The sequence below is a fragment of the Symphalangus syndactylus genome, chromosome 23 (genome assembly GCF_028878055.3).
Source record: "Symphalangus syndactylus isolate Jambi chromosome 23, NHGRI_mSymSyn1-v2.1_pri, whole genome shotgun sequence".
In the NCBI taxonomy this organism is placed as follows: domain Eukaryota; kingdom Metazoa; phylum Chordata; class Mammalia; order Primates; family Hylobatidae; genus Symphalangus; species Symphalangus syndactylus.
In genome coordinates, this window is record NC_072445.2 from 52624935 (window position 1) to 52650897 (window position 25963).

Consider the following 25963-nt stretch of genomic DNA (forward strand, 5'->3'; position numbering starts at 1 on the left):
AAGTAATTTAAAAATAACAAAGAAACATGACGGTATCACTAACTCCCAGGAGCCTGAGAGTGACATAACCCCTACTAAGAATGTGGAAGTTGAATTGTTAAATGGCACTCCACTCACTCATTCATTCACCTATCAATATATTAATAGTATATATTTATGGAATATGTTAAAGGCAGTAAAGCATTATTCATAGTCATATTATAAACACTGCTAGGAATCAACTTCTCAACCAGTTTGTAACAGGGCCCTGGAAAATGCAAATATCTATTAAAGAGACCCCATATTAATCCACTGTCTTTTTCTAAATTTATCAAATAAGTTTCTCATCTGAAAGCTGAAAAATGGGCACTTACTAAAAACTGTCAGGTTTGTCTATTAGATAGAAGGCAGACATCAGAAGATAAACTCACCAATCAAGTTACTACAACTGAAAAAACCAGCTTAGCTAATGTAAGAAGAGGTGAAGGCGCAGGAGGAGGGAGGTCAGCCAAAGACTACACAGGCATTCTTTTTTTTCTTTGAGACAAGGTCTTGCTCTGACACCCAGGCTGGAGTACAGTGGTGCTATCATGGCTCACTGCAGCCTTGACCTTGGGTTCAAGCAATCCTCCTGCCTCAACCCCAGAGTAGCTGGGACTATAGGTATGCACCACCATGTCCAGCTAATTTTTGCATTTTTTATAAAAAGGGGGTTTCGCCATGTCGGCCACGCTGATCTTAAACTCCTGGGCTCAAATGATCCTCCCACCTTGCCCTCCTGAAGTGCTGGGATTATAGGCATGACTCACTGCGCCTGGCCTGGCATTCTGTTTTCTCCTGTCAGAATAAATACTTGCCAGTCTCACACTAGCAAGCATTCAATAAACACTGAGTGCTGAGGATGGAAGAGCTATCAGAAAGACAACATTCCTGCTCTCATCAAGCTGATTGGGAAGGAGGGTGTAGACAAGAAAACAGGCTGTTAAAAGTAGATGCTCTGATGGAGGATGACACATCGGGGCAGTATAGGTGAGACCTGAAGAGTGAGGGTAATTTGGCCCAGAACAGGAAAACTGGAGAAGAAAGAGTTTCCCAGTAGGAGCACCAACATGGAGAGAAAGCCGAAGGTAAGAAGGAACATGGCCATTCACTATGGCTGGAGGATCTTTTCTTTGGGGTGGAAGTCAGGGAGACTGGGAGGAACAATGTAGAGACAAGGCTAGAGAGATGAACAGAAGTCAGATCATGTAGAGTCGTCTAGGTCATGTTTTAAAAATTGCACTTTAGGATAAAGAAAATGTGGTACATATACACCCAGGGCTACTACTCAGTCATTAAAAACAGAAGGAAACAATGTATTTTGCAGGAACTTGGATGGAGCTGGAGGCCATTATTGTAAGTTAAGTAACTCAGAAATGGAAAATCAAATACCAAGTGTTCTCACTTATAAGTGGGAGCTAAGCTATGGATATACAAAGGCATATAGAGGGGTAATCATGGATATTGGAAACCCAGAACAGGGCAGGGTAGGAGGAGGGTCAGGAATAAAAAAATTGCATATTGGTAACAATGTACATTACTCAGGTGACAGGTGCACTGCAATCTCAGACTTCACCACAATTCATCCACGTAACAATAATCCCTTGTAGCATAAAAGCTACTGAAATTTTTTAAATATTTTTTAAAATAAAAAATTAAAAAAAGTGTACATTAGGCCAGGCACAGTGTTTCACACCGTGAGCTTTGGAGGCTGCTTTAGGACGCTGAGGTGAGAGGACTGCTTGAGGCCAGGAGTTCAAAACAGCCTGGACAACATAGAGAGACACCATCTCTACAAAAAAAATTGAAAAATTAGCGGGGTGTGGTGCCATGAGCCTGTAGTCCTAGCTACTCAGGAGGCTGAGGCGGGAGGATCTCTTGAGCTTGGGAGGTTGAGGCTGCAGTGATTTATGATCACATCCTACACTCCAGCCTGGGTGACAGAGCAAGACCCTGTCTCTAAAAAAAATAAAAAATTACACTTGATCCTACACACGATGGGGAGGCATTTAAGTGTTATAGGCAACATAATAATGAGATCAATTAAAAAAAAAAAAGACCCTGGCTGCAGGCAGAGAACTAATGAGGATGGGAGGTAGGGATGAGAGGAAAGAGGATAAATCAGGAAGAAGATCTCTGTAAAGGACACTTAATCAATGAGTACCAGGCCAGGTACAGTGACTCCTGCCTATAATCCCAGCACTTTGAGAGGGTGAGGTGGGAGGATCACTTGAGCCCAGGAATTCAAAACCAGCCTGGGCAAATAGGGAGACTTCATCTCTACAAAAGACAAAAAAATTAGCTGGGCACGGTGGCATGTGTTTGTGGTCCCAGGTGCTCAGGAGGCTGAGGCAGGAGGATCCCTTGAGCCAGAAAGGTCAAAGCTGCAGTGAGCCACTATCATGCCACTATACTCCAGCCTGAGTGACAGATTGAGACCCAGTCTCAAAAATCAATCAATACCAATGTACAGATCCTCATACCTTTGTGGAATCTAAATTCAGTCCCATAACAAGTTCCTAAGAGACAAGCTTCCCAGAAGGGAAGTGTGGAGGGAGGAGGGTCACTGGTGGTAAAAAACTGAGAAACATATTGGTAAATAGAATTTAGAGAGAAAATGGCTTTTTAAAACTACATATGTATACAGTGACTCTATCTCACACAGTTCAAAGATAAAAGAATGTTGATTTGTAACTGAGTAGTGGAATAAATTAAAGGAAAATTGACACACAAGAGGTACATTGATATACATCCCCAATTTCCTACCATGTAAAAGCAAACCAGCATGCTCCTGCCTCTTCTCCTTCTCCTTTTGAGAAAGTTATTTTATTTCTCTTTTTGTTTGTTTATTTGGGATGGAGTCTCGCTCTGTTGCCCAGTCTGGAGTGCAGTGGTGCTATCTCAGCTCACCACAACCTCCACCTCCTGGGTTCAAGTGATTCTCCTGCCTCGGCCTCCCGAGTAGCTGGAATTACAGGCACCCACCACCATGCCCAGCTAATTTTTGTATTTTTAGTAGAGACGAGATTTCACCATGTTGGCCAGGCTGGTCTCGAACTCCTGACCTCTGGTGATCCACTCGCTTCAGCCTTCCAAAGTAAGTGTGTGAGCCACCGCACCCGGCTATTTTTATTATCCCTCACTCTAATTACATAAAATAATTAGTCTTCCTCAATTTGCATCTATTTGTCTGAAGTCAAAGTCCGTGCTAGGCTGGCCCGAGTGCACTGTTGTTTATAACTAATTAATCACAACCAGTTACAGATCTCTTTGTTCCTTCTTCATTCCCATTGCTCCACTTGACTAGCTTTTAAAGAAATAATTTAAACATTTTTACAAACCACGGTTCATGCTACTTCCTTCCCCTAGGCCATGCTCTCTAGATTCACTAAGGTCTAGGCAGCTATGGCTGTCCCTGGTAGCTGAGCCACCTCGCTGTAACCATGGTGGGCTGTACTCAGAAGACTTAATGGAAGGCTAGAGTGCTAGGGCTAGGGTGCTAGGAGGTAGCAGGGCTCCCCTGATGGATCCTCCCACCTGAGTCAGAGCAAATAGGCCAAGAAGGAAGAGGGAAAGGCTGGTTGGCCTTAGGAGGGCAGAGCCACAGCAAGACAGCCAAACATTTCACCCCTAGGTCACTCGATTCATAGTATTTTTTCAGATGATTTGCTACCTTCTGCCTGTCATTTCAATTTAGTTTTTCTCAGTTTTCCTTTGTTTTTTTTTTTTTCATTTCTATTTATTCTCTCCTCTTTTTATTTTAGCTGAAGACCCAGGAAAGCTGGGTGTAGTTCAAAGGACTGAGAGCCAGAGAGTCGATGGTATAGATTCCAGCCTTGGTCTGAAGGCCTGAGAACCAGGAGCACCAAGGGCAGGAGAGGACTGATGTTCCAGCTCAAGCAGCCACCCAGCGTTAATTCAGTTTTTCTTCACCGTTTTGTTCTATTTGGGCCCTCAACGGATTAGATGATGCCCATCCACACTGGGGAGTGCCATCTGCTTTATTCAGTCCACCAACTCAAATACTAATTTTTTCCTGAAAGACCCTCACAGACACACCCAGAAATAACGTTTAACCAGATATCTGGGCATCCAATGACCCAATCAAGTTGACACATAAAATTAGCCATCACATTGCCTTATCTGACCCTCTTTCATCTTCACTCTTCTCTCTCTCTGTAGACTAGGCCTTCTCCAATTCACACAGCAGAACACATGTCCCTACAATTCCTAACTTTATTTGTTACAGATCCAATTACCAAGTGGAATCCATCTTTCTAATAATTCTAAATTCCCATGTAGGGAATTAACTGGCTTTACTCAGGTCAGAGTCATGATGTAAAACATCCCTAAAAAGAGTTCTTCATCTAATTCTAGGGATGGTGGCCACAGGATTGGAAATGAGGATGGAAGGATCTTTGAGAAGGTTGAGGGTAAATGTTTACTATGAAGGCAGACATGTAAATAAGTAATAACACTATAATTTCATAAATACCCTAATAAAGATACCAACAAAGTATTAAGGAAGTACAAAATAGCAGGGAGGGGAGGGAGTCTCAACTTCAGAAATATGAGCATGCGGAATGTGCAAGAAGATAATGTTCAGCTGGGCATGGTGGCTCATACCTATAATCCTAGCACTTTGGGAGGCTGAGGCAGGCAGATTGCTTGAGCCCAGGAGTTCCAGACCAGCCTGGGCAACATAGTGAGACCCTGTCTCAAACAAACAAAAAAAAAGTTGTGGGGCTGTCTTGTGTTTTGTAGGATGTTTAGCAGCATCTCTGGTCGCTAATCACAAGATGCCACTAGCATCCCCTCTAAGTTTTGACAACCAAAGATGTCTCCAGACACTATCAAATGTCCTGGCCTCACTTGAGAACCATTGTGTTACATTGAGATGTGAATGGGAGAGAGACACATATATTTTTCAAAATATATCTTATTAGGAGGTAGCATCACCTTCTAATATTCTTTTCCTAATTTGAAAACATCTGTTTATTCTAAATTTAATTTTTTAAATCCAAGCTGCATGTCAGTCAGGTACCCTCCCAAACCTTCTCTAATTTCCTGAAATGAAGAATGAGTTATAACAAGAAATGTTTTACCTATTAAAGTCTAGATTAAAAATAAGATTTGGCTGGGCACGGTGGCTCACGCCTGTAATCCCAGCACTTTGGGAGGCCGAGGCGAGTGGATCACTTGAAGTCAGGAGACCGAGACTAGCCTGACTTACATGGTGAAACCCTGTCTCTAACTAAAAATACAAAAATTAGCCGGGCGTGTTGGCACACGTCTGTCATCTCAGCTACCTGGGAGGCCGAAGCAGGTAAATCACTTGAACCCAGGAGGCGGAGGTTGCAGTGAGCCAAGATCACGCCACTGCACTCCAGCCTGGGCGACAGAGTGAGACTCCATCTAAAAACAAAATGAAACAAACCAAAAAAAAATGAAGAAAGACAAAACAAAAAAAATGGAAAAAATAAGATTTATAGAAATATTTTAGAGTTACACATAGCTATTTTCGAAAATAACACCCCATTTTGACAGTCTTGTGACAATGTTGATATCTAGCCAACTTGCAGTAGAAATCATTTTTCTGACTCTGATGTTATGATTTGGCCAAGGGCATTAATATAACCTGAGTATTGAATCTTAGCAGAAGAGCCCCCTCCTATAGAGATGAACTGCCTGTTTTGTTTTGTTTTTTAACAGCAAATAAGGGCAATAATACCAAGGCTCTATGCTTCTCTATTCCTTTAGTCTCATTCCATGGAACAGTTGATAAGATATATTAAAGAAAGGTGTTACAAATAATACTCTTAAAGTTAGAGCAAAATTAGTTACTAGGAGCAAAAGTTTGTTAGCCATTCATCCTTCGTTCTCCAAGTTTTCTAAGCCTCACCATTTCCCTTATCTCCTCCAACTGCTTACCTTGAGGGTCCTCCCTGACCATTGTCAAGCCAGAACATCCACTTTATTATCAACCAACTGGATATTGTTGCATTCAGATATTTTCCAAACCCAATCTTAAATAGCTACACCGTACACTTTGGCTAACTCACTCCACCAAAATAGAGTATGATATCTTGTTTTTAGAAGAACCAAATGTGTCACTATATTTATATTTATAACCGGGTTTAAAAAAGAATCTGGTCATTAGCTTATTCAAGCCACGTTAGTTTACTGACTTGGTATTACTCGACTTTTTTTTTTTTTTTTTGAGATGGAGTTTCACTCTTGTCGCCCAGGCTAGAGTGCAATGGTGCAACCTCGGCTCACTGCAACCTCTGGCTCCCGGGTTCAAGCGATTCTCCTGCCTCAGCCTCCCGAGCAGCTGGAATTACAGGCATGCATCACCACGCCCGGCTAATTTTGGTATTTTTAGCAGAGATGAGGTTTCTCCATGTTGGTCAGCCTGGTCTCGAACTCCCGACCTTAGGTGATCCACCCACCTCAGCCTCCCAGAGTGCTGGGGTTACAGGTATGAGTCAATGAGCCCAGCCTGGATGGTCTTTAAATAGCATCTAGACAACAAACTCATGCCAGACTAAGAACCAAAAGGGGGTGCACTTTAATTAAACAAATATTTTTAAAGTATTTACTACGTGTCAGGCACCATGCCAAGCACCAGGAGGGAATGATAAAAGGAAGCACAGGGCCTCTGCCCCTGAAACTTACATTCTGGGAAAAATCGATCTGTGTATGCAAGAGTTAGATTATGTGCATGAGAAAGATTGGTATGTGTGTGCAGTTTATATAAAATCTTCTCAGAGGCAAAAGGAGGGAAGTGTTTAAGAACCAGGGTTTCAAATAATTGCCAAAATAAAACGAACATATTCTCAGGCACATCCCCTGTTCATCCCAATTGTCCCAGATATGGTTGCAATTAGCCCTTCTGTGTCAGAGACAGCAATACTCATCAGCTACTTCCTGTGTGCCCCTATATTGTCTAAATTCTTTGTGGTTAGGTGGGATCATATGACTGAGCTGACCAATGAGCAGAACCATAGAACAGCAGGTATGGGTTCTCCTCTTGCTCTCTTCCCCTACCACCACGAACATGATGGACTTGTGCTAAGATAGTAGATCTACAAGATCAAAGTAGCCTAGAGCAATGAGTAAACCACACAAACAGAAGCCCTGGAGAATTGCCTGAACTGACAGGGAGATTTATAGAGCAAGAAACAAACTTTGCCATTAGGCCATTGAAATAGACCGTTTTATCCTAATATACTTTCTCATCACATTAACCAAAAAATATTCTGGATCTTCATAATAAGGGTTTATTTTGGCTGGCATTCATTCATTCAGCAAAATACTTACTATGTGTTAGGCACTGCTTTGGGTGCTGAGAATACAGTGATGAACAAGACAAAGTCCCTGCAGCCTCAGGGAGTTTACATTTTTGTGGGGAAGACAGACAATAAATAAACAAAATTTTCTGGTAGTGATAAATGTAATAAACAGAAATAAAGTTATTACTGATCGGTCTTGTACCCTTCTCACTAAGCCTCGCCCTTCTCATGTCTTTACTTCCCTCCTTACTCAGCTCAGACTCTATGGTCCATCACTATCTTCCTTGTCCTGTGTATCCTCAACTCACTCACCCTTTTCTCCTTCTTTCTTACTTGCCTAGCAAAATACCAACCTGGTTAAACGCACTTTTTGGATGTTGTTGTTGCCATCTTCGTACTTACTCCCAGGTAGCTGAATATGGCTGGAGAAAAACAACAATGCTGACTGATCTCACTCTCACTTTACAGCCACTGATCCCAGTGAGTTCTTGCAGCTACATGGCAAGCCTATGACATTCCCTAATCTATCCATCTCCCATTTTTCTACATGATCACTTCACATTTCCTCTGTCTAAAAATCTTCAACAGTCTCTCTCACACTCACTTACCGTCAATAATGTTGCTCCGGATTTTACTGAGAAACTTAAAGAAATAAAAACTTACATCTGCCAACCCCTGCCCTGCATGGGTACTGATGTCCTCTGTCTTTCCTGCTGTTACAATGGAACAACTTTCCATTGTCCTTTTTAAGGACAACTCTTCTACTTGTGTACTAGATCCCATGTCCTCTCATCTCCTGTGGCAGACATGGAGATGTGTCACCCAGATGCCTCTTCAAGGAAGGACCTGCTGCCCATCTGCAGACCCCAGGGTTAGCAGGCAGCCTCCATCTGTCAGCTCCTTCAGGATCTACCAAAGCCACTAAAGTGGAATCACTTCAGTCGAGGTCACACTCTTCCTGGGGCTGCCTGCATGCGGTGACTGAGCAGTACGGGGATATAAAAGCTCAGCCACTCAGGATACCCTGAAGAGCAGCACTCACTCCAGAGCTCCCCTCGTAGCTGTCTGAAGCTCTGTCAAGCCAGCTTTGCAGTTTGACCTCTTCCTCTGCCCAATCTTGCTTCTTCCCCCTTCCCTTCACAGTTCTTCACCTCTAATAATCACCTGGTGTCCCAAATTCTGTTTCAGCTTCTGCATACAGAGAACCCAACCTGACCTACCTACTATAGATTGGCTTCAGCTACTATCTCCTCCTTCTCTTGTATCCTCAGTGTTCCCCTCTCCACTGATTCATTCCCATTATCATATAAATATGTGTCTCCTTTCTTCAAAACCAAACTCCCTTTGAACTACTGCTTCTTCTTGTTCTCCTGTACAGCAACATTCCTGGAAAGAGTGTCTTAATCCATTCCTTGCCTACCTGTCTCTGTATTCCCACTCCTGGCACCTTTAGACTCACCACCCCACAGAATAGTCCATGTCACTGATAACACATTGGTATATCCAATGGTCAATTATCAGTTCTCATCTTACCTGACCTTTCATCAGCATGCGACTCAGTGGATCACTCTGCTTCAAAAGCACTGCTTTGTCACTTGGCTTCCGGGACACAATTTTCACGTAAGTCTCTTCCCACTTCACTGGCTACAGTTGCTCTTCTCTTCTCCTTTGCTGGTTCCCCTCTCACTCTTGAACCTCTAAACACTGGAGAGCTCCAAGGTACAATTTTGAACATCTCCTTATCTCTACCTATGTTCACTGTTAGTGATTTCATTCAGTTTCAGGGCTTTAAATACCATCTACATGTTGACAACTGCTATATTTATTTCTTGAGCTACAGTTTCTTCTGCTGAATGCCAGACTCTCAGATCCAACTGCCACTCCTGAATCTCCATTTTGAATTCTCAAAACTAACATGTCTAAAACAAAACAACTCATTCCCACCTCCTGTACTTTCCCCTCTAAAACCATCCTGCCCACCCCCAACCCGGAGTCTTTCTCATCTCAGCGAATAGCTACTTTTGTTCTCACAGTTGTTGAACCAAAAACCCCAAGGTCATCACTGATTTCTAACTGACTCTCGTGCCCCACATCCAAAACTTTAGAGAATTCTTTGGAATAATCTAGTCGGTCTTCAGAGCTCTCATTTTCTTAGGATCTTTTCAAATGTCATCTTATTAATAAGACATTGCCTAATTGTTGAATATAAAAAACAAAATCCCATCCATCCTACTGGTACTTCCTGTCTTCTTTAACTTGCTTTACTGCTATCACTAATTGTCATAGAATATATATTCACTTGCTCATTGTCTTGATGGCAGTGGCAGCCTGTCTGGAGCAGCCACTGAGGGGATGCCAGCTGCAGTATGGAAGGCGTAGCCAGAGCTGCACACTCCTCAGAGCCAGCGGGGGCCAGGAACACGCAAGAGCCCCATCCCCTACCAAGTTGGCAAGGCGAGAGACCCATGTTCCTGGGCACAGCTGCAGCCATCCAGCCGCAGCTCTGGACCCAGGTATCCCTGAACTCTTGGGGGCCCAGGAAGCCCCCTGCCCCTGCAGGCTTGAAAGTGCCTGCTCCTGAGGTTGCAGTGAACCAAGAGCACATCACTGCACTCCAACCTGGGTGACAGAGTGAGACCCTGTCTCAAAAAAAAAAAAAAAAGAAAGAAAGAATGTGCCTGCTCCCAGGCCTCTACCCTCTACCCACTCCCAGGGCTAACTCCAAGGCAGAGCAAAGTTGTGGCCAAGAATGGGGGCTGATGCAACCCAGCTGGGTGTACATGTGTTCAGGGCAGCACTGACACACCAGCCCCCTGCCACCTCGGCCCCCTCTGGACTTTGGGCACCAACAAGTGCGAGAAAGAGGCTGGTGGGGCTGAGGGTGGCTCAGCGTGGGCCTGTAGGCACCCCTTGGCACAAACAGCCTGGGTGCCATGGATGACATGTTGTTGGTGGGAGGCAGAGACGTTCCTGGGAGGAAAGGGGTAGGTCCCTGTCCACCTTCAAGCCAGGGATGGCCTGAAGCCTGGGGGGTCCAGTGGCCAGTTCCAGGCAGAGTCTGCAGCCCAGAGTGAGAACTAACGGTGCTTTTTCTGGGCCCACTCGTGGACCAATCGGCACACACTTCCTCCCTTCTGAGCCCATAAAAACCCCAGACTCAGCCAGCAGTTAGGCCTACCAGCTGCAGGAAGGAGCTACCCACTTCAGTCTCCTCAACTCGTCAGGACCAACTGCCTGCAGAAAGGAGCTGCCCACTATGGGTCTCCTCTCCACTGAGGGGGGACGCTAGTCGGGACAACCCTCCTGCAGAAAGAAGCAACCCACTTCAGGTCTCCTGAGAGCTCTTCTGTCACTAGGTGAAGCTCCTGTCCACCTTGCTTACCCTCCAGTTGTTTGCATGCCTCATTCTTCCTGGACACAGGACCAGAACTCAGGACCTGCCAAATGGTACGACTGAAAGAGCTGTAACACAAATAGGGCTGAAACACAACCCCCTACGCCCAACCACGTTGCAGGCAGCAAGGAGAGATGAGCTGTGGAGTGTGGATAGGATTTGAGTGGGATCAATAGTGTGGAAAATGGTATACAATTTGAGGGTAGAAATGACACTATTAGTGTATGTTTTGGAAGGGGAACAAAAGGAAAAGGGAATATTCAAAGAAAATGTCTAATTTTTGTCCTGCAACCCGTAGTGCAAGTGAATTTCACTGATCACATTTCCATTAAGCCCAATGAGTACAAGGAACCTTCAGGTGAGCTAGTGGTTGAAGAGTTGGGAAAAAATAAAGGAAATCACATACAAAAGAAGGCAGCATTGAGCAGGGAAGTACTTCTTTGAGTGTCTGCAGTGTTGAATGTGTAAAAAGCATCTGCATAGATGGCCTAGAACTCTGGGAGAACGGTCTGGACCTGGCCAAATAACGTATTTCCTCTTATAAAACAGAGAGTGTGTGTGAGAGAGGAGAGGGGAAGGAACGGGGTGGGAGGGAGCCTTTCCCCTTCTATTTACAGGGGTGTAAATCTATGTGGCTGGCTATGTGAACCTTTTACGTGGCAGGTAGGATCTTTTTTCTTACGGTGCACCTTACAAGCGATGGGGTCCTCAGAAATACAGCAGATTTGGGAGTTATCTATCACCCAGCATGATTTCTGGGGCATTGATGAGCCCGCTGATTAATTCTCCTCCGCCTCAGAGAAACAATGTCGATAGCGACTTCGGGGATCTCTAAACTTCTTTACTGCCGTCTGCCGCGCCCCTCCGCGGCCCGGGACTGCTCATCATCTTTTCCAGGAAGCGACGGTGGAGACAATAAACACGCAGGCCCCCTAGCGTCCTTCCGTTCCGCGCTGCCAGGCCGCCTCGCCTCCCGCTCCCGCCCGCCCCGCGGGACACAGCCCGCCCGCACTCCGGGGCCCGAGCGCCGACCGCACGCCAGGCGCAGCCGGGGAGAGCCCCGAGCGCGCATCCCTCCGCCTGCAGCCGAGGCGACCCCCCGCGGTCCCGCCCGCCCGCGCTTCCCGCGGAGGCACCCGGCCGCCCCGCCTCCCCCACCCCGCGCCCGCCAACTCCCAGCTCGCGGCCCTGATTGGTCGCCGCATTCCCGCTCTCCTTCCCGAACCGCCATTTTGAAAATCTTGTTGATTCTGGGGAGCCGAGCGCGCGGCGCGAGCGTCACGCCAGACAGCGGCCCGCGCGCCTTCTCCTTGGCGTCGGCTCCCGCCGCCTCCCAGAACCTCCTCGTGCCCTCGCGTGCCAGGCCCGCGGCGGCCAGAGTCCGCGGTGAGGGCTGCGTCGGGACGCCGGAGGCCCGGTCGCCCCTGCCGCGGCTGACGGGGGAGGGACGCGGCCATTTGGACGGCGGCCTGGGGCGGGGGAGGGGACGTGGAGGGCCGGCAGCTCGGGCCGGGCCGGGCCGGGAACAGCGCAGGCCGGGCCGCGCGCGCGGGGGCAGCGGGCGCAATTTCCCGCCTCGGGAATCCCTGGACGGCGGCGGCGGAGCGGGAGGGAAGCCGCCCCTGGGGACTGAGCGCTGCCGTCCCGGCTATGGGAGGAGGCAACTTTCAGGGCAGGTGTCCCGTAGGAAGGGTCGCATCATTCAGGGTGGCCGCCCGGTCCTGCCCGCGGGAGTAGGAGGACCGAGACGTCCGGCTTTCTCCCCGCACGCAGGTTCACAGCATGTCCGCCTCGGCCCCTGCTGCGGAGGGAGAGGGAACCCCCACCCAGCCGGCGTCCGAGAAAGAACCTGAAATGCCCGGTCCCAGAGAGGAGAGCGAGGAGGAAGAGGACGAGGACGACGAGGAGGAGGAAAAAGGTGGGGGGAGTCGCATCCCAACTGATGGATTTTTCAGATCGAAGTTTTTTTTGTTTTTTTCACCCAGGAAATAGTTTTCTTGCTCTTTTGGTGTTTAGAGGCGTAAAGTCGGAGTGATTTTCAGCGAGAATGTGTGCACAATTTATCTGCTTTTGTGTTGAGCGATGGCGTAGAATTGACTTTGTGTATTCCAGTTTTTAGAGTATTTGTTAGCGTGGTAGAGACGTATTGGAGTGCAGCTGACTTCTCGCCCGCTTTAAATGTTCGTTAACATTTCATCATTTGACTGGAAGTTTGTAGGTCTTGAATTTGATTTTTTTTTAACCCCGTGTGTGCACCTTTGAAGTTGCTAAGTGGATGTTGTAATTTTGTCCGTTTCATTACACATCTTTTGCCTTTTGAAGTTATGGTAAGGTCTTAGTGCAGCCCGTTAAGACCGAAGTTATTAAGGCTAGACCTGGAAGTATTTGAATACTTTAAAATATTTTTACATTTGCCAAAAAATTTCCCCTCTGGCAAACAGCGGTGAAAGCTGTTGCTACTTGAGAAAGTAGTTAAAAATGAAAAAAGTGAACTCTGAAAGAAAGTTAAATGTGAGCCCAGCACTGTCTCGGTTTCGAACCTGAGTCTGTTTTAAGGGAGGGAGGTATGAGCCCTGATTTGACTGGAGGTGTGAAATGGAAACTTGACAGAATGGAGGAATGTGCTGCGTCAGTTTATCCAGGATGCATGCAGTGTCTGTTTCAGGTGTACCCGCTTCTTGACATGTTTCCAAACATTTAAAAATCCGAGTCTCATCTCTTAGCATTCTTTGATATTAGCCTAGTCTGGGTTTATTTCGTATATGTTTACGACTCAGCCACACTTGGGAAGAGGTTGAAGCTCTCTTCCTAAACCCGGATTTTTTTTTAAGCCTCAACCAGCCTGTGGTCACAATCTGGGTTAAGATTACAAGGTGTGCTTTTCGTTTGTTTAAAGTGGTATGTGCCCTAAGAAGGGCATATTTAAGTAAAGAAAGCATGGCTTTTTAAATACAAGTTTTTATATAAACTATTGCTTAACAATATGTTATTTTAAAATTACTTTTAATACAACAACAAAATTAGCTGCACTATCTCACTACTAGCCAAAGAGGCTCTGCACTTTTTCTCCAATTTTTTGTTTGTACTTTAGTCTTCTTGTGGGGGCATTGTTGAGATGCCAGAGAAATGGTGAATTTTCTTCATGTCGGGAAAAAATTAGAGAAGTCATGTAAATATACTGTAAATGGCCAACACAGTAATGCTTGGGGAACAGTTGGTAGTTGAAAGAATCCCATGTTTTGTTCTAGACAAATTATTTTTTAAAACATGATGTTGTAGAAAGTTTATCCCCTAACAGTTTTATTGTAACTCTGATTTATTATTCTTTTTACTAATTTGAGGTGTTTGTGGGACCAGTAGAATTTTGAAAGTTTTTATTCTACTTAACTCTGAAAATTTAACTTTAGAATTGAGGCATCATGGAAGCCAGACAGCGAAATACTTTCTGTATTAGGCTTTTTTTTTTTTTTTCGTCGCTATAAAGAAATACTTGAGGCAGGATAATTTATAAAGAGAATAGGTTTAATTGGTTCGTGGTTCTGCAGACAGTACATAAGCATGGCGCCAGCATTTGCTTCTGGTGAAGGCCTCAGGAAACTTCCAATCATGGCAGAAGACAAAGGGGGATCAGGCATTTCATTTGGGAGTGGGAGCAAGTGGTAGGGGGAGGTGCCATGCTCTTTTAAACAAACAAATCTTGAGAGAACTCACTCACCACCAAAGATTACCATGCTAAGCCATTCATGAGGGATCTGCCCCCATGATTTAATCACCTTACCAGGCCTCACCTCCAACACTGCAAATCACTTTTCAACATGAAATTTGGAGGGGGCAAACATCCAAAGCATATCATTGCACCCCCGGTCCCCCAACTCTCATGTCTTTTTCACATTTCAAGATTCAGTTGTGCCTTCGCAGTAGTCCCCTAAAGTCCGGTCTTGTTTCAGCATTAACACAAAAGTCCCAAGTCTGTAAGTCCAAAGTTTCATCTGAAGATGAGTTTCTTCCACCTATGAGCCTGTGAGATCAAAAACAAGTTATTTACTCCCAAGATACAATGATGGTACAGGCATTGGTTAAAATTCCCATTGCAAAAGGGAGAAAGGCTAAAAGAAAGGTGCGATAGGCCCCACACAGTCTGGTTTGGTTTTTGTTTGGTTTTTGGTTTTCTGTGTTTGTTTGTTTTTTGAAAAGGAGTTTCGCTTTCGTTGCCCAGGCTGGAGTGCAATGGCCTGATCTCGGCTAACCACAACCTCTGCCTCCCGGGTTCAAGGGATTCTACTGCCTCAGTCTCTCGAGTAGCTGGGATTACAGGCATATGCCACCACAGCTGGCTGATTTTGTATTTTTAATAGAGACAGGGTTTCTCCATGTTGGTCAGGCTAGTCTCAAACTCCCTACCTCAGGTGATGCGCCCGTCTCAGCCTCCCAAAATTTTAGGATTACAGACGTGAGCCACCGTGCCCGGTCTACAAGTCTGAATCCTAGCAGGGCAGTCTTTAAATCTTAAAGCTCCAAAAGTATCTCCTTTTACTCCATGTCTGGCATCCAGGGCACGCTGGTGCAAGGGGTGAGGGGTCCCAAGGCTTTGGGCAGCTCAGGATGCAAGCTGCTTGTGGCTCTACCATTCTGGAGTTTGGAGGTGGCAGCCCCCTTCCCACAGCTCCGCTAGCCAATAGAGCCTTGGTGGTGAATCTAGGGGTCCACCCCCCATTTCCCTTCCACACTGCCCTAGTAGAGGTTTTCTTATTGGGGGTTTTTTTTTTTTTTTGGAGACAAGGTCTCACTTGTCACCCAGGCTGGAGTGCAGTGACACGATCTCAGCTCACTGCAAACTCTGCCTCCCAGGCTCAAGCAATCCTCTCACCTCAGGAACCACAGGCATGCGCCACCAAGTCCGGGTACTTTCTGTATTTTCTGTATGTTTTACCGTGTTGCCCAGGCTGGTCTCAAACTCCTTAGCTCAAGTGACCTGCCCGTCTCTGCCTCCCAAAGGGCCTGGATTACAGGAATGAGCCACCACACCTGGCCCTGAGTAGCAGTTTTCTGTGAGAGTTCCACCCCTGCAGCAGGCTTCTGCCTGGGCACCCAGGCTTTCTCATATATGCCCCGAAGTCTGTCCTAAAAAAGGGGTCAGATTAGCCAAAATTGGCAGTGATTTTTGGGGAAAAGGGAAGTAAGAGAAATGACTAGTAAAAGATGACTCTTAGGTTTCTGTCTTTGGCAGGTGGGTGGATGGTATTAATGTTTTTTGAAAAAAATTCACAAAGTGAGCAAGTTTGGAGATGATTATGATTTTTCTTTTGAATGTTTTGAGTTTATGTGCAGGTAGGACTTGAATTGGAGCTGTCCAGATGACAGACAGGCATATACTGTTGGCTCTCCATATCTGTGGGTTCCTCATCTGTGGATTCAATCAACCACAAATTGGTAAAAATGGATGGTTGCATCTGTACTGAACATGTACAGATTTTTTTATTATTCCTAAACAATACAGTATAACAACTATTAACATATCAGTTAAGTTGTATTAGTCATTATGAGTAATCTACAGATGATACAAAGTATATGGGAAGACGTTCATAGGTTATAGTAAATACTACACCATTTTTTTAAAAAATAAGGGACTTGAGCATCCATGGATTTTTGGCATCTGAGGGGCATCCTGGAACCAATCCAATATTAGTTAATAGGAATCTCAGATGAAAGTTGTGGCTTGGAGATTGACTGGGAAGTCATTAGCTTGCAGTTGGTAATCAGAGACAAGCAAATGGTTTAAATCACTAAGTTGATGAAGTTGAGTGATAGTAGGGTTGTTTTACTGTGTTTGGTCTTTGTTCTGTACCACATGGCCAGAATATACCTGTTGATAGCCCTTTCTCCTGAAGTATTCTTTCTGTGCAAATCCTTACATTACTAAATCTAAGCTGTCTTTAAAAGCCGGCACACGTGCTTTGTTCCTTTTTCTCTAGTCCCAAAATAATCAATTCCTCCTCAGTGCACAGCAATTTATTTGTATTATATCTTTCTTAACATGTTTTATTATCTTTTATGTTGGCGTATATTTATGTCTCATTTCTTTAGTAGCATCTCTTTCAAAAGATAAGCAGTCTTTATCATCCATTTATCCCCTCTTAGTATTGAGTGCAGCTGCACAACACAGGCATTAGATAAATGGCAGAACCTCGAGCAATATATAGTATTCTTTTATCTGACTTTATTTCATTCAAAAAATCATTTTATTTTAGATAAATGGAGCTTAATGTTTTGAATTTTGAAGTATATGCTACCTGTTTTCTAGATTTCTATTTTTTTTTTTTTTTTTTTTTAAGACGGAGTCTCGCTGTGTCGCCCAGGCTGAAGTGCAGTGGCACAATCTCGGCTCACTGCAAGCTCCGCCTCCTGGGTTCACGCCTTTCTCCCGCCTCAGCCTCCTGAGTAGCTGGGACTACAGGCACCTGCTACCACGCCCGGCTAATTTTTTGCATTTTTTAGTAGAGATGGGGTTTCATCACCTTAGCCAGGATGGTCTTGATCTCCTGACCGAGCTAGCAGGATGGTCTTGATCTCCTGACCTCGTGATCCACTCACCTCAGCCTCCCAGAGTGCTGGGATTACAGGCGTGAGCCACCGCGCCTGGTCTTACTTTCTTTTTTTTTTTTTTTTTTTTAAATGGAGATAGGGTCTCAATATGTTGCCCAGGCTGGTCTCAAACTCGTGGGCTCAAGCGATCTTCCTGCCTTGGCTTCCCAAAATGTCAGCATTATTGGCATGAGCCACTGCACCTCGCCATAGATTTTTGTGACTAAACAATTTAACTTTTTTCAGAGTGATTTATGGTCATCATTATGAATGTTATTCATAAACTACAAAGTAATGCTCTCCCAGTTGATTGCATTAAATGTAAACTTGGAGAGTTTTATCCTATCCAGGTACTTCAGGCTGTTCTGCCTGGAGGTCTTTATTTGTGTCTCTTTTGCCAGTTTACTAAATTATTGTTGTTTTCTATATATCTTTTGAAGTTCTTAATCTCTCAGTCTAAATTTGATTATTTCTGACATACAGCAAACTGAATCTCAATTATTAAATAGAATTATGTCCAGAGATTAAACAGAGCTAGATTTTTTTCACAAACGAAGTGACTGGACTGTAATGGCAATAATTTTAGTTGGATAAAAATTAGTTTGCTTTCTAATTATTTTTTTTTTAACTGAGTCCCTGTGAGTTTTCCAGGTGAGTAAAATGTTACTCTAAAAATTTTTTTCGTGGTGCTCTTATTAACTAATCAAGTGTTTTCATCTTTTATGTCATTTGCTTTCCAAAACCATGCTCAGAAGAAGAATAAAGTATTAGGTTTTGCGGACTTTGTTCTACATGTTTATCTAATAAAGTTAATACAGTGTTTAAGCTTTTTGTTAATTAAGAAATACTAAATTAATTTCCAGAAAAGAGTCTCATCGTGGAAGGCAAGAGGGAAAAGAAAAAAGTAGAGAGGTTGACAATGCAAGTCTCTTCCTTACAGAGAGAGCCATTTACAATTGCACAAGGTAAGTTTATTCTAGCTTTCTTTCATTTTGTGGTGAAAGTTCCTAAATTTGTGAAAATGATGGTTCGTAGCTTAGTATCAGCAAGGTAGTGTTTTATACTTTTGGTATAATTTTATTTAATTTGCTCTGTAAGAGCAGAGTTACATGCAAATTATGCTGTGAAAATAATTCCCATTAAATTAACTTTGTAAATGTATTAGTAAGCCATGGGTATTTAATTGTGATTTTTTTTTTTTTTTTCTAGGAAAGGGGCAGAAACTTTGTGAAATTGAGAGGATACATTTTTTTCTAAGTAAGAAGAAAACCGATGAACTTAGAAATCTACACAAACTGCTTTACAACAGGCCAGGCACTGTAAGACCTTTTTACACTTTAAACCTACTTGTATATTACTTCACAATGGAATCAATTTCTGTAAATGTTAATGATCCACTAGTTCAATTTCCACACTTTATGACTGAGCAGACTGAGGTATTTACTTATTAAATGATTTATCACAGGAAACATAGCTGGATATTAGCAATTGGATTGTAATATCCAGGGCTCTGTCTTCTTTTTTCTATTTTTTTAAAGACGGTCTCACTTTGTCACCCAGGCTGGAGTGCAGTGTGCAATACATGGCTCACTGCAGCCTCAACCTCCTGGGCTCAAGTGTTCCTCCCACTTAAGTGTCCGAAATAGCTGGGACCACAGGTGCATGCCCCCATACCATGTCTGGCTAATTGTTTTACTTTTTGTAGAGGCAGGGTTTTGCCATGTTGCCCAGCCTGATCTTGAACTCCTGAGCTCAAGCAGTCCTCCCAAAGTGTTGGGATTACAGGTGTGAGCCAGTATGCCCAGCTCTGGGGCTCTTTCTCCTGTAGTAGTTTTTATTCCAAACTGAAATTTCAAATTATGAAATATAAATTGTGATGGTTTTAGTGACCTTTAAATGTATTGAAAGAAATTCATGTTTTTGGATTTTCTCGACATTCAGAATAAGTGATTTGGTATAATTGTATCTCATTTTTAGCAAATACCTGATAAATTGGATGATAGTTCTTTGCTAAAGGATTGTTGTTATACTGTACATATAACTTAGTATATAATTGAGGGAACTGCTTTAGGTTGTACGTGGGCAAAGTAAAGTTGGGTGTTAGAATGTCTGAAGTAGAATAGAATGTCTGACACATGACATAATTTATTTTCAGTGAGTCTGTTCATCTTATTTAATCCTTAACCCAATTTAATTTACACAAGTCCCATAACTAGTGAATGGTATTAACTTTTTGTGGTACTCGCTATTCTTTACTTTGAAAGGATAAAGTCCTTCTTGACTTGGAAAAGAAGAATTACTAGTAACTTTATTACTTATGAAAAGGATATATTTTTAAGTAGTAACTTTCCACATCCCCTGGTACTGTCAGATAACTTTTGATTGTGGTAAAAATTCCCCAGTGAAAATGTGTTCAAATTGTTCTTTTCAGAGACTTAAGTTTGTAGGATTTTTATAATGTTAATATGTTAATGACAAGTACATTTTTCAGTTTTGAGTAAGAAATGTTGAGTATTGAACCCATACTGAATTGGTTGACTGTTCAGCCAGTATTGTAACTTACAGACAGATACGAAAATAAAGACGTTGGCTTTGAATTGGCTTTGAATTTATTCTTGTGCACATTACTGGGTAATAAATAGCATTAATAATAAGGAACATTTTCAGGTGTCCTCATTAAAGAAGAATGTGGGTCAGTTCAGTGGCTTTCCGTTTGAAAAAGGAAGTGTCCAATATAAAAAGAAGGAAGAAATGTTGAAAAAGTAAGTTATTTTTATAAATACTGTATTTTGATCAATATGCTTTAAGTTTATTTTTTAATGTTAAATCACATTCGGGCCAGGCATAGTGGCTCACACCTGTAATCCCAGCATTTTGGGAGGCTGAGGCGGGTGTATCACCTGAGGTCGGGAGTTCGAGACCAGCCTGACCAACATGGAGAAACCCCATCTCCACTAAAGATACAAAATTAGCTGGCCGTGGTGGTGCATGCCTGTAATCCCAGCTACTTGGGAGGCTGAGGCAGGAGAACCGCTTGAACCTGGGAGGCGGAGGTTGCAGTGAGCCGAGATCAGGCCATTGCACTCCAGCCTGGGCAACAAGAGCGAAACTGTCTCAAAAAAAAAAAAAAGCAAGATTCAGAGCAGCATTGGCCACTTTTTTAAATGTATGTAACTGAGCCAGTTTGGTTGGCTTTCCCTTTATATTGTGGAGAACATTTGTAAGCTTTCCTATATTAACACCTTGGTTTCTTCCATTTTCTGTTTCAGATTTAGAAATGCCATGTTAAAGAGCATCTGTGAGGTTCTTGATTTGGAGAGATCAGGTGTAAATAGTGAACTAGTGAAGAGGATCTTGAATTTCTTAATGCATCCAAAGCCTTCTGGCAAAGTGAGGATCAATTTTTACTTTTTTCATAAGAAATCAGTTATTCATGGCCTCTTTATATGAAACAAAAATTGATTAATAACAGCATTGCTGTCAGTATTCATTCGTATCTACATTCAAAGAATATATCTTCTGTTGACATATCTGCAGTAATTTCCTGATAGAAATAATATAGATGCCATAGGGATATGTTGTTTCAGAAAATCAGATACAAGGGATATAAGGTTAAGAATAGTGAATTAATGTCAGAAGGAACAGAAAGTACTGGTAGTCAGGGTTAGATATCTAGAAGACACTGGAAGAAAAAGGTTGGGCTGAGGATGAGGCGCAAGGCTGGAGGGAAGGGGTGCAACCTGTAATCATGTGAAGACAAAATAGGGAGTATGTTAGAACTGGATGTGTTCCTAGATCCTGGAATAAATTATTAAAAAGTGACATTTAAAAGCTAACTCTTACAAGTATCCTATATTGGGTTTCCAGAATCTGCAGCAGAGCCCAGAAGCTGGACAGGGAAGTAAAATGACCTTATAGTTTTCTTACTCTTCCTAAAAGCTAGTAGATTTGCCCTAATTATTTAATGGTAACAAATGACATAGGTGACTTAAAATGTCTGTTGAAGTGTTATATGACCTTGCATTTTTAGTGTGATTTAGGTCTGTCAGCAGATGTTTTTATATTCTTCCCCATCTTGACAGGAAAGGAAGTGTGAGAGATCTAGCAGGCCCAGGAGTTCAGGGGAATGCCATCTCTGATGGGAGATGGCATTAAAGGAACAAAATCAGAAAATAGCTCTGGGACTTTGTTTTGGTCTGCCCTTGGTCCTTATTACCATTAGCTGCACGAGGACAGACAAACAGCACTTAAGGTGTAAACTTTTGTTATACGACTACAAACGCAAGGGGTATGATGATTTTTGGTGTTTTAAATTGGCTTATTTAAAGACAAAATACTTCTTATTTTCTAACTTTTACTATAGCTATACTTGTACTTTTTAAGGATTTAGTGTGAGGCAAGGTGATCACTATTTCCTCAGAAGCAATTTACTAGGTTGTTATGACAGATATTTTTATATTTATCTTTTTCTCAGTGGTTTTCCAATTTAGTGGTTTCAGGATACTATTGCCCTCTTAAAAAATTAATGAGGACCCCAAGAGCTTTTTTTAATATGAGTTATTTTGATCTTCACTGTATTTGACACTAGAACTGAAAAATTTTTATTTTAAAGTGTTAAAAAATATTTTCTATGAAAAATAACTTTTCAAAAGAATTAAAGACTGGCATTTTATGTTTTTGTACATCTGTTTAATGTCTGACTTAAGAGAAAACAGCTTGATTACCATTTGCTTCTGCATTCAGTCTTTTTGTGGTGGTGTTTTGAGACAGATTCTCACTCTGTTGCCCAGGCTAGAGTGCAGTGGCACAATCTCTGCTCACTGCAATCACTGTCTCCCAGGTTCAGGTGATTATTCTGCCTCAGTCTCTACAGTAGCTGGGATTATAGGCATGTGCCACCATACCTGGCTAATTTTTGTGTTTTTAATAGAGATAGGGTTTTGCCATGTTGGCCAGGCTGGTCTTGAACCCCTGACCTCAGGTGATCCGCCCGCCTCGGCCTCCCAGAGTGCTGGGGTTACAGGCGTGAGCTACTGTGCCTGGCCACATTCAGTCTTTTGCAATGTATTGTTTTGTTTAAAATTTATGAAGGGCCTGATGCAGTAGCTTATGCCTATAATCCCTGCTCAGGAGTTTAAGACCAGCCTGGGTGACAGAGTGAGACTGTCTCAAGAAGAAATTAGCCAGGCGCTGAGGCACACTTCTGTAATCCCAGCCACTTGGGAGGCTGAGGTAGAAGCCTAAACTCAGGAGGTCAGTGCTGCAGTGAGCTATATTCATGCCACTGCATTCCATCCTAGGTGACAGAACGAGTCCTGTCTCAAAATAATAAGTATATGAAGAAAACCAAGCCTCACATAAAAAGAATATTTTTAAAGTCTTTTTAGATAATTGTGTATATTCTCTTTTTCATACCACACAATACCAAAACTCTACATAAGTTGTAGTTTCCTAAAGATTAGTTGTAATGTTTAATGTCGGTCTGAAACCATGTTAATTAACTTGGATCTTGTATGTATAGTTTTGTAACATGCATTTACCATTTGTAAATATTGGTTCCCTGAATTATATCTTCCAAATGTTGACGTTTTATTGAACACTGTCATTAAATCATGCTCATTAATATAAACACCATCTCATCAGAAAAATTACTTAGGCCTTGGAAAACTATGAAGTTCACAGTAGTAGATGTGAATTTTCCAGAGTTCTAATTTCCACTTGAAATCATAACATTTATCATTGGCGATAAATGCTCTCAGTTTTCCTTGAAGTGACAAGCTCACCTTGTTCATTTTTGAGAACTTCGCTATCGTATACCTAAGTCTGAGTTAGCCATATTTGTTCTTTTAACAAGTGGTGTTCTCTGGGAGGTGGAGCTTGCAGTAAGCCGAGATCATGCTGCTGCGCTCCAGCCTGGGCGACAGAGCGAGATTGTCTCAAAAAAAAAAAAAAAAATGTGGTGTTCTATGAAAAAGGAGCTTGGAGCCTGTTTAGCTCACAACTCGGATACACAAATGCTTTTCCTTCAGAAAACCATTGAACTTCAGTTGTAGCCATATTTATGTGTATCTTTCATTTTGTCACAGGTATTAGACATGTACTTGAGAGTTAACACAGTATTTATTGCTTTATCAAGGACATTATTAAGTGAAACCATTTGCCTTTTTTGTTTGTTTCTGCTGGTGTGTGGTTGTGAGGAGTACAATGACTAATATATGTTGCTCCCTTGATTAGTACTAAGGTGCCATCAGTTTCACCCACCTTTGCTTTTGCAATTAGTGCAAATGTCAACACAGTGAAAAGAGCAAATAAATAGTGTTGCTATTATTATGAAAATAGTTTCTACCTTGGAGACTGTGGAAAAGGTCTCAGGAAACCCCAAAGTCCTTGAACCACGCTGTGAGAATCTGTTTTTTCTTGTCATGTAGAATCTAACTCTTACGTCAGTTTTTCACATGTGATTCTGTGATGATTACTTCTTAATCTGATAGTATCGAGCTCAGGCTGTTTTCTTTTCTTTTTTTGGGGGGAGACAGTGTTTTACTCTGTTGCCTAGACTGGAGTGTTGTGGTACGATCATGGCTCAATGCAACCTTGACCTCCTGGGCTCCGGTGATCCTCTCACCTCAGCCACCCAAGTAACTGGGACTATAGGTGTATGCCACCATGTGTGGCTAAACTTTACGTTTTCTTAGAGACAAGTTCTCACTATATTGTCCAAGATGGTCACAAACTCCTGAGCTCAAGTGATCCTCTTACCTTGGCCTCCCAGGGTGTTGGGATTACAGGCATGAGCCACCATGTCTGGCCTAGAGCTATTTTCTATGCTACCAGAAGTTTCCTTTTTCTCCTCTTTAACAATTTTTCAATTGTTAAGTGAACACAACATTAATCATTGATTGTTTTCCTATCCTTCTATTGTATTTTACCTTATTTTATTTGTTAATCGGATTTTGTTTCCAAAAAGAGATAATGCTATTGACACTGGATTTTGATTAATAGATTTAACTATTTTTAGAGTCAGTATAGGAAAACTCCAAGGCATTTGTATATTACTACTTTTTGGATTTTGGTTTTAAAACTCCTTGTTTACTTTTGGGAATTGCATTTTTTTTTTTTATTGGCTGCTTGAATAACTTAACATCTTTTCACTTTCCTGGATAGATTTATCCAGAACCTGTTTCAGTTCTCATGTTAATAATTCGATATACAGATTACATCCTTGCTACCTGTGTCTGGTTTCTGAGCTGAGATTGTGGGGATATTATGTTTTTCTAATACATTTGAGACCTGGAGATCATGTAACAAGTAGTAAGAGCTTGGACAGTGAGTTACCTTTTCTCCAAACAGTGCTATCAAAGGATTTATCCACATGGATTAAGGTTCTGATAATAGTTGTTAATGGTAGTATCTCACATAGCAAGGATATGTGTATGCATTCACGATTTCTTATAGAGAATCTTCTCTGAGAAATGTCTTTGATCCAACAGCTTCAAGTTCCTGAAATGACCTAATTTGGCTGTTTCCTAGTGTGCCTTTAGAAGGGTAGGTTGTTGGAGCAATCTAGAGGTTATCCTGTGGTTTCTTTGCAGAGAGCTCAAGAGTACCATATTATACAAAGCAGCCACTTTTTCTTAATTTTTGTATAGGTGACAGTGACCCCTAGACTGGAGGTTCCTGGGAGGTAAACGACCTGTCATTCTACTCTCTGCATGAAAAATATTGCCTAAAGTTATCACAAACATTTACGCAATTGGATACTTTAAGGTTATGTTATGGAATTTTGCCTTAATGTTTCTGCTTATTGCAGAAAATAAAGTAACAAAGGTAGAAATAAAAGAATATAAAAGATGCTCAGTCCCAGAAATAAATATTAATTCTGTAATGCACATTTTAACATTCTTGATGTTAGGTAATTTTATGGTTTTCAATTTTAGAATTTAGCAAAACTTCCTTGAGAAAGCACTTAAAAATTAAATTTGTTGTTTAATATAATCAACTCATTTTCATCAGGTGATCTCTGCTTTTAATATAAATGGTTTGATTATCAGAATAATAGCAACATATTCTTAGTTTCATAATTAACATACTCATCATTTATTGTATACTTAGGCATCAGTGAGAATATGATCCTGACATCGTTGAAAGTAGAGGCCAGAAGTAATGAATATAAACCATACAGTTCATTCATAAATCAGGATATATAATTGGTAATAAAGTTACACATTTTTTTATGGGCCAGGCGTGGTGGCTCACGCCTGTATTCCAGCACTTTGGGAGGCCAGGGTGGGTGGATCACTTGAGGTCAGGAGTTTGAGGCCAGCCTGGCTAACATGGTGAAACACTGTCTCTACTAAAAATACAAAAATTAGCTGGGCTTGATGGTGCACACTTGTAATCCCAGCTACTGCACAACAGAATGAGACTCTGTCTCAAAAAAAAAAAAAAAAAAAAGGTTTTTCTCCCACTCCTTTGATAGGAGTGTTGGGCCTTTTAAAGCAAGGAGCTTCTTTGGCACTGACAGTTTTAATGCTTGTAGGGATGAAATAAATTACAAATCTAACTTAAAATATTATCATGACAAAGTATTAACAGCTGTTGGAGCTTAACGTAATGTGTCTTGAGCTTCTAGTCCCATGTCAAAGCCTGGAATACATATTTCTCAACAATTGAG

General features: G+C 42.3%; 2 protein-coding genes across 6 annotated transcripts in view; one reads left to right on the forward strand and one right to left on the reverse strand.

Annotated features, from left to right (window-relative positions):
* Window positions 1-11242, reverse strand: part of RNF144B (ring finger protein 144B) — a 200393-nt gene extending 189151 nt beyond the window's left edge. The window contains exons 1-2 of one of the 2 annotated variants that reach the window (XM_063632236.1): window positions 10696-11242; window positions 8847-9017 (exon numbers count right to left, since the gene is read on the reverse strand). In XM_063632236.1, the coding sequence (XP_063488306.1) occupies window positions 8847-8864 (18 nt within the window). In that variant the 5' untranslated portion in view covers window positions 8865-9017; window positions 10696-11242. Of the gene's footprint in view, window positions 1-8846; window positions 9232-10695 lie in introns of those variants that run through there. The other variant, XM_063632235.1, reaches the window with a different exon arrangement.
* Window positions 11243-11657: 415 nt separating this feature from the next.
* Window positions 11658-25963, forward strand: part of DEK (DEK proto-oncogene) — a 39612-nt gene continuing 25306 nt past the window's right edge. The window contains exons 1-6 of one of the 4 annotated variants that reach the window (XM_055262755.2): window positions 11658-12093; window positions 12481-12625; window positions 18153-18254; window positions 18499-18608; window positions 19957-20051; window positions 20559-20679. In XM_055262755.2, the coding sequence (XP_055118730.2) occupies window positions 12490-12625; window positions 18153-18254; window positions 18499-18608; window positions 19957-20051; window positions 20559-20679 (564 nt within the window). In that variant the 5' untranslated portion in view covers window positions 11658-12093; window positions 12481-12489. Of the gene's footprint in view, window positions 12094-12480; window positions 12635-18152; window positions 18255-18498; window positions 18609-19956; window positions 20052-20558; window positions 20680-25963 lie in introns of all 4 variants that reach the window. The other 3 variants (XM_063632233.1, XM_063632234.1, XM_055262756.2) reach the window with 3 other exon arrangements.